The sequence below is a fragment of the Symsagittifera roscoffensis genome, chromosome 8 (genome assembly GCF_963678635.1).
Source record: "Symsagittifera roscoffensis chromosome 8, txSymRosc1.1, whole genome shotgun sequence".
Classification (NCBI taxonomy): Eukaryota; Metazoa; Xenacoelomorpha; order Acoela; family Convolutidae; genus Symsagittifera; species Symsagittifera roscoffensis.
In genome coordinates, this window is record NC_087069.1 from 28,531,287 (window position 1) to 28,540,120 (window position 8,834).

The 8,834-nt window shown below is 33.1% G+C and overlaps 1 protein-coding gene across 2 annotated transcripts; it reads left to right on the plus strand.

Annotated features, from left to right (window-relative positions):
* Positions 1–295: 295 nt before the first annotated feature.
* Positions 296–8,542, plus strand: LOC134853053 (uncharacterized). 2 transcript variants are annotated; one of them, XM_063868982.1, is made up of 5 exons: positions 296–628; positions 1,248–1,503; positions 2,693–2,745; positions 5,396–5,569; positions 8,188–8,542. In XM_063868982.1, exons 2-5 carry the CDS (start codon positions 1,311–1,313, stop codon positions 8,374–8,376), a joined length of 609 nt encoding a protein of 202 aa, XP_063725052.1. In that variant the 5' UTR covers positions 296–628; positions 1,248–1,310; the 3' UTR covers positions 8,377–8,542. The 2 variants fall into 2 exon arrangements, with proteins under 2 accessions (XP_063725052.1, XP_063725053.1); XM_063868983.1 differs by having other exon boundaries at positions 1,274–1,503.
* Positions 8,543–8,834: the final 292 nt, after the last annotated feature.

The window sequence follows — 8,834 nt, forward strand, 5'->3', positions numbered from 1 at the left end:
ACAAAATGGGCAATTTACAGACCATGAAATGCCAGTGCTTTATTTCTATATATAAGCAACAACTAGTGAAAAAAGCTTAGAGATATGTTGCGGAAAAGTTTAAATACATCTTCAAATCTTCAAACATTTTTCTAAATAAGAAAAAACTAGCAATTGAACTAGAGATCTGCATTTTGGAGATTATAATTTTTGTTATTTAGTACCCTTTTTGACATGAAGAGCTTTTAAAACACACACTGTGCCACACTTTTGTTCAATTGAAAGTATCAAACTGTGATATCTGCCTAAGAGTTAGTTCGATTTTGTCAATTCTCTCTACTTTTATAATAAGAATAATTGCCATAAAAAAATCAAAAAATAGTCAAGGGATAAAATTTGGCAAACTGTGTTGGGATATAAACTAGAGAACCGCCTTCTAGATTTTCTGTTATGTTTTGTTATAAAAAATATTCTTCTAATCTTATCAAGTTGACTTGAGAGCATTTAAAAAACAGGCTGTGCCGCATATGTTCATTTAAAAGTAACCAACATACAGCGTTCTCTTTGTTATCTTTCAAGTTAGCTCTAACACTAGTTGTCAAAAAATTTAGGAAAAAACTATAAGACGAAAAGTTGGATCCGTCAAAAGGTAACTCTTCCTACTTACTTATCTTAAGAAACAAATTGATTTTAGCGACGTGTGAAATTATAAGTTTTAGGCAAGAAATAAAAACAACTCGAAAACAACTGCTCGGATTTTTTTATGCAGTTGTTGATGAATGAAATGATTGTCCTAAAAAGTTGAAAAATTGCTTCGATGTTCTTGCGAAAAAAATTAATTTGAAAATGTCGGCAAAAAAACTTTAGACCTTTCCAACTCCAGGTATAACGGTGATTGTTTTTTCGACAATTTTCAATGGCAACAAAGTTTAGCATATCGAACTCTGTTTAGCAGAGTTCGATATGCTAAATTTAGCATGATGAAAAATTCTCAGAAGGTGAACAACAGATCGATCGTTAAACAACAAACGGGAAAAAAATCAACGAATCCAGAGTTTTGGCCCTAAGTGCTTCGTTTTTATCCCTGAAAGGCATAAACAAAGCGGAAGTTTTTTCGTATTTCACTCTGTTTGCATACAATTTTCAGCGGATTGATAAAATTTTACATGAGCGGACTTCCTAAAATTTTTGACTTCAGGCCTTCCATAGGTTAATTTTCCAACAGTTGCTTCATATAGCCGCTTTTTTTTCATTGAACAATTTTTCAGGGTCTAGGAGTATTGTACTTTACCAGAATCTTTTCATCATTACTGTTATTCGGAAGCAAAGCCATGACAAAAAGTGTGAAAGCAATACTTCTAGAGGTAGTATTCATCTGTCTCATTTCAATTTCACTTCAATATGACTGCCCCGCCACCATGGAAAAAGTAGAAGGAGCAGCAGAAGATAGTTGCTACAAGTTGCTGGATTTGGGCAGAATGGAGTACCCGAGTGCGAGCTTGTTTTGTCAGGTGTCGATAACTTCAGGGCAGTGAAATCTATAGAAAGAACTTGTAAATTCAAAAAAAACTAAACAAAATAACAAGGAAAGCCGATTGCTGTGCAACTAGCACAAGGATGTTCTGACCATACTCCTAAGAAAGCTACAACAAAATTTTTTTTTTTCTATTTTTCTCAAACTATTGTTGTTTTTTGTCCATGGTGAAATGAACCGATCTTAGCAAAATTTACAATTTTAGCATATTTGACATTCATAGTCAAACAGGCGAATAAGTTAACATTTTTGTCATAAAAGGCAAAAATTAACTTTTATAAAATCAAAAAAAAATACAAAAAAATTACAAGGAAGGCGCCAAAAAGCTTCAAAAATTGTTGTTGCTGTTGAAATTGTTGAGGTGTAAATAAAATTTCACGGTTTCTATTTCTATGTTAAACTTGCTCGTTTGCTATCATTGCTCAAAATTCAACCAAAAAATCAAAATTTTGAACCAGTTTTTCTCATTACTGGGACAGATTTTTAAAAAGTTTTTAGGTCGTTAAAATCACGACTGAAAAAATCACGAATGAAAAAAAACATGATATATCACTCGTTTGATGTAGATGATTATCCGCGGAATCTGGTTTTGCCTGAAAAACAAATTAGTTTTGCTTGCTCGCCATATTCGCTCGAGATTACACGAAAAATCAAAAACATCATACTTGTCTTTTTTCGACACTGAGACAATTTTTTGGATTTTTTTGTCGTTTCATTCACAACTGAAAAGGCTTCAATATCTTTTATTAGTCAAACCGAACTGAAAATTTTTTGTGGTTACCAATTTTTGCATGGAAAAGATCAAAAACTAAAATACCTCCGAGTACAAAATTTCTCCCCATTTGCAATGGTCGGAACAAAATGTTTCAGTCTTCTTCCATAAATTTATTGAAAACATGAATGGCAAATTCTTTAAAAGCTAAATCACAATCAGCTTTGAACAGAAAATGCAACAAAAACCCCAAAAAAATCTCATAAGGAGTGTTTGTGCATGAGAAATTTATATATCCAGAAAAAAAAATGAACGCCCATACGATGTTTTTCAATTAAACTGTAGTATTTGTGTTCAGATTATTGATCCGATGTTGTTTTAGCTCAGTTTTTCCTTTTAAATGAGTTGAAAAACAGATAAATATTGAATTTATTGAATTGATTCTTTAAATGGACATCACTCTCTTACAGAGGGTGGAGCTCCACAAGTTGTGATTCCGAAGAATCTTGGGGAACTGCAGGTAAGCATCAATGTTTAATACTTAATCAATGCGTATTTTTAATTTGCTTTCAAGCAAAAAAGCAAAAAAAAATTTAAAAATGGCCTGTCAGGCCTATCTAAGACAAAAATGCACATATGCAAGCAAAAATTGTTGTTGCTGTTGAAATTGTTGGGACGTAAATAAAATTTCACGGCTTCTATTTCTATGTTGAACTTGCTCGTTTGCTTTAATAGTTCGAAATTCAACCAAAAGTTCAAAATTTTAAACCAATTTTTCTCATTACTGGGACAGATTTTTAAAAAGTTTTTAGATCGTTCAAATCACGACTGAAAAAATTTCAACATGATATATCACTCGTTTGATGTAGATGATTATCCGCGGAACCTGGTTTTGCTTAAAAAACAAATTTGTTTTGCTTGCTCGCCATATTCACTCGAGATTACACGAAAAGTCAAAAATATCACACTTGTCTTTTTTTGACACTGACACAACTTTTTGGATTTTTTTTGTCGTTTCATTCACAACTGAAAAGGCTTCAATATCTTTTACTAGTCGACCCGAACTGAAAATTTTTTGTGGTAACCAATTTTTGCATGGAAAAGATTAAAAACTAAAATACCTCCGAGTACAAATTTTCTCCCCTTTTGCAATGGTCGGAACAAAATGTTTCAGTCTTCATCCATAAATTTGTTGAAAACCAGAATGGGGGGAAACATACTTCGGTAGTCTCCAATTTGAGACTTTGCTGATTACCTGCTAGTAGCTGGCAGAAATTTGAAAGAAATCAAAAAAAGCAAAAATTGAGTCCGAATCATTGATTTTTCAAGTCTGAAATAACCAATAATAACTAAATTTCAGATCTGAAATTATATCTGAAATAGATTTTTTCAGATCTGAAATAACCAAGAAAAAGAAAATTTCAGACCTGAAATTAGATCTGAAATAACCAATCCCTAAAGTATACAAGCGTTATTTAAACATTTCACAACCTATTTCAGATCTGAAGTTTAGATCTGAAAAAGATTATTTCAGATCTGTTTTAGAAAATTTACTGGGTACAGGAGGTGGAAATTTCCCTTAACAACATATGCTTACGACAAAAGAATGGAGAGTATTTACTTTACAGCTGCCATTTTTGCAGTAGGCAGAAGAATTGCTAAAACCTGGTGGCATTTTTCTTTCAGATGTTTTTGTTCACGCATGTTTTTTAGATTTATTAAATTTCACAAACGAATTTAGCTAAGTTAAACAATAACCAAACAAAAAAACTGAACAGAAATTGTTCAAAAATTTACCAGTATTTGTATATTGCAATTGGTTTTTCAAAAATTCAAGCCGCAAATACACTCCCTAAAGTGGGTCAATTCTTTTAATTTTGGAGGGAAACAGGGTCCTTTTTTGCACTCCTGGGACCATTTTATAGATTACTGATTTTCAGATGTTATTGATATCAATTACAGTCCAAAAAAACGACAACAGCTGTTTAGAGAACAAATGCTTCACATTGTCTTTGAAACGAGACTGCACACAATTTTTCAAGAACAGTTCTGAAACAGAAAAAAATAGCTTAAATGCAAAAGGGTATGCATTAGTACAACTTGAGTTATTGTTCCGACTTTCGAATAAAACAGAATATTTATGCTCAGTGCGGTTTTTTTATTCAGTCAAATTTCACCGGTCCAAATAATAATTTTCAACAGAAGTTTTTATACCCATTGAAGATATCGACTTCGTGAGTTCAGATTAAAAAAGATATTTTGGGGGTTCTGGGGGTTTGAAAATTGCCAAAGTTTCCATGTACTGGGCTAATTTATGCGCGCTTTGAAGAATTTATTCATAAAGCTGAGAGCGTAACGCGAATTATTTATGCGTGGCGAATTATCCCGCGCAACAAAATCGTTCCAAATTGAATTGAGGCCTGCTAATTGGTTGTATTAATTTCGTACGACTCAAAATTTTACATTTTGATATTGTCCAAAACGTATAGGTTTTCAATATTTTCTTTTCCCAAAGACTATTCGATATGAACTAAGGGATAGTCGGAATAAGGGCTGTGCCCTGATCACGAGCAGTCTTGTTTTGCATAAAGCAAAGTACTTAATAGACCAATAGGCATCAATTCGTTTTGAAACAGTTTCTATTACGGATCAAATCTCCGTTTAGGCGTTAATACCATGGTAAATATTTTATGTTAATTGCCCCATTTTGGTCAATAAAGCTTTTTTCAAAAACTCATAACTTTACAAAACTTTACAAGAAAATTTGTTATTTATTTGAGCTCAAGTCGTCAGAATTGGTCAAAAATTGCTAGTTAAATGTCATTGATTTCGATAGTTTGACTTGAAAATTTAAAAGCTTGTCTGAACAATGTAAAACGTCAGCTAAATATTTTAATAATTGCATTATGTTTGTTTAAACTGCTCTTTTAATCCGTTAGTTTCTTAAAAATATACTACAGAAAGGCTGTCGGATCATAAAGGGTTATACCTTGATATACGTGCAATCTAATCGCAGATATAATGTCACAAATTTTTTGGTGCGGCTTTGAGCAATTTGCTCCAAAGCATGGGACATTACCAACTAAAGCCCTAAAGCAATAAATGAGCCTAAGACTTTTTAGAAACGCAATTTCTGATGTTTCTAATGCAACACTGTTTTTTGTTAACAGGCACTGGTAAATTATGTTCTTTCCAAGGGCATATCAACAACAGGGCAGTCCGGCTTCTGGGTCAACTACCGAAGGGATGAACCAGCTCCCTTGGAAGAAGACGGAACCTTGTCTTCCAATATGTCAATGATCCGAAAAGACCGCTCGCAATTCGTCGACCGAATCCAACTCAAGGCTAGCTTAGTCATCATTTGAACAATGGAAAAGTGTCTTGTTTTTGACTCGCATCCATACATAGAGAACAGTTTAAGTGAACAGCCTTCAAGAAAAGAGTTAGATACTGACATCGCATTAGAATACATCATCTTAAGGCTGATTAAGGGGGCTTTAGTCTGCATTGTAGCTCTAATGAAAAATATACTCTGCGGCAGGGGCGGATCTAGGATTTTCTCGATGGGGGGGGGGGGCGGATTTTCAAAAAAAAAAAATCGAAAATTTAGACGACCTTTTTTTTAGGTCGACCAAATTGATTTTTCGAGCTCTCCCAAAGCACTGTTTTGCCCCTATTTAGGCCAAATTTTCTGCGCCGCAGGCAAATTTTTGAAAAAACAGTCAAAAAAGCCGTTTTTGGGCACTTTTTGAAAAATTTTGACAAAAAAAATCGCGTTTACATTGGCGCCAAAATTTTAAGGTCGGTCGGCCAAAAATGGATTTCTGAAAAAGTATCAAAGGTGGGACCGTTTGGGTCGGCAGGGGGTCGAATCCCTGAGGGGGGGGGGGGAGCGTCCGCTCCCCGCCCCCCTAAATCCGCCCCTGCTCTGGTGCAAACATTTATGAGCTTTTCTGATGCGTTCGTTTCACATATGGTTCAATTACTTTGTAAAAAACGTAAGGTTGTCAAACGAATAATTTAGTTTAAAAACATAAATGGGATGGATATATCGGTTATTGTTGGTGTTACTTGAATCAAGAACATTCGACTGATGTGCCACCAGGTTTGAGGGGAATCCGGGAAATGTCCCATCGTCCCACTTGACACCGCTAGCAATTCCAGATATAAAAAATTGAAACAAGTTACTGTGTCAATTTTCGTATTGTGATAACTTAGGGAAAAACAAGGCAACCCCACGTGAAATTTGGGGAAACTTCTGAAAACTAAATTTCAATAATAACTCGGGGGGTTAACATCTATACAGAAAAATGCCTATAAAAAGCAAATTGAAGTAAGAAGTTTTTGAAATCAATATTTTTCATACAATTATTATGGAAAAAATGCAAAATAAAAAACAATTTTCAAATCGATTTTTTTTTCGAAGATTATCCTAAATTGGTTTAAAATTCAGATAAATAAAACTTTGTGGCAGTGTTTGATACATGTGAGCCATCAAAAAGAAACTTTCGTTTAAAAAAATTAGCTCATCATACAATTTTAATATATGAGAAATTTGCGTCTTTTTGCGTAAGATTTGTGGGTTTTTGTATAAAAAATATATCGAGTCGAAAATTATATACCGAAATAAAAATGTTCTGAGCTCATCTAAACATTTTGAGCAAAATCAATTTTGTACGTAACTAATTTTTTTTGCTATACAGGCGGCGTTTGTCACAAAAAAAATCTAAGAACGACGAGCAAGTTTTTTTTCTGTTTTTTTAGCTCAGATAAAACCAATATCGGTAAAAAGTAGGCAACTTTTTCAAACTGGTATTTTTTCGAAGCAGAAATTTTCTAGCTAGAAACAAAAAATCTCTGTGAAATTTTTATAATAATTTTATAGAAAATATCACCAAATGAAGTGTATTTGCGAAGGTAAATACTACACACAGGCTGCAATATCCATTGTTTCAAAGTCCTTGGAAGTTTGTTTTTGGACATAACACAAAATTACAAAACGAAACTCAAAATAAAAAACACAGAAAGAATTTTGTGCTTTTATAGAAAAAGTACTTATCATGTTATAGCATAGCTTTAAAAGTTTGCCATGCAGTTTCGTTGTATGAAAAAAAATACATAGTGTTCGAGCCCGTTGCTGTGCATGCAGCACACAATTTTTCAACAGTATTCTTTAAAAAAAAATTTTGAATTGAATGATGTTTTTTGGACGAAAGCCTAAAACTTAAGCTTTAGGGAATGATATTCTTTGTAAAACTGGTAAATTTGAAAACAATTTTTGTCAAAAAAACCAAAAAACAAAAAGATATTATGAAAAAACGTTTTGAGAATTTTTTTGTATCCCATAATGGCACTGAAAATTTCAAAAACTAATTGATGTAGAACAAATGTAGAACAAATTTTCAAGGCTTCAAAAAAGTTAGTTTTCCTCATTAAAAAAAATTAATACGCCTGCTCACTCGCTTAATTTGCTCGAAATTAGACTAAAAATCAAGAGCCCCAAGCCGGCTTTTCTCGGTACTGAGAAAATATTTCGATTTTTTAGTGTAGTGCCAATAAAAAAGATTTGTATCTTGAATTACTCAATCCTGTCTAATTTTTATTTGTGTTACCTAATTTTTTATGGAAAACAAAAAAAACGAAAAAAAAAAATTAAAAAACCTAAAACACACCCGAATACAAAGTTCCTTCTCTTTATCAGTTGCCGGAACAAAAAGTTTTGCGTATACCTTTTTATACAATTTTTGTGATAAAAATTTTGTGATTTAGTTTTAGATTGACGGAAAATGCTAATTATAAAGCTTCATGGAACAAGGAAAAAAATTTTTTGCTATTTTCATACAATGTACCTTTTCTTCTACCAAACTGTATGAAATTTGTTTCGTAATTTAAAAATTTATGGCAATCATTTTGAATAAATCCGGGTAGATTTAAGCACAAATTAGCGCTTGATTCATTTCAGGTGATGCCAGATGAGCTGTGGCGAGCTGAATCGCAGCCAGGAGACCAGACTGATGAGAGAGACGAACAGTGCGTAGCCCAGAGCTACCCGGGAAACCCGAATCATTTGGGTCTAGACGACTTCGCTTGTTCAAGATATGAATTGCACAATGCTCTTTGCGAAGTCAAGGTGGGGCCAGCTCCAGCTTAATGAAGAACTACGAAATTTTTGAGATTTATCTCGGATTGCATTCAAATCATCCGAAACTGGAAATATGACCATTTAGAAACTCTGGTGTTGTTGGTACACATCTTCTAATGCTCGAAATATCTCATTAATGGCATTGTAATTAATTTAAAATCAAATTAAAGCTCAGAAGGATTGGAAAAAATTTGAAAACAATGAAAAACTTTGCTTCTGAAAAACAGCACAAATTAGAAATTTTACAGGAATAGACAAAAATCAGTACCTTGTAAAAAGTTTTAAGGCAAGATAGGTGGTTCGTCTGGTGAAACTATTTGAATTTCCAAAAAAAACTCCTCAAACACAATCCTCAGAATAGTCATTAAACAACTCATGAAGCAACGGTTGGCAAAATTAGCACCAAAAACTGCATAAAACGAACACTAACAAGGAATTTAAAAATATTTTAGAAAACTTTTTCAGAA

What these genes read in the sequence shown, in the direction of transcription:
- LOC134853053 (XM_063868982.1), top strand. Translation starts at nt 1,311, where the DNA reads ATGACAAAAAGTGTGAAAGCAATACTTCTAGAGGTAGTATTCATCTGT. An exon ending in TTGTCAGGTGTCGATAACTT is followed by an intron (nt 1,504 to 2,692) that starts CAGGGCAGTGAA and finishes ATCACTCTCTTA; the next exon opens with CAGAGGGTGGAGCTCCACAA. An exon ending in TCGACCGAATCCAACTCAAG is followed by an intron (nt 5,570 to 8,187) that starts GCTAGCTTAGTC and finishes GATTCATTTCAG; the next exon opens with GTGATGCCAGATGAGCTGTG.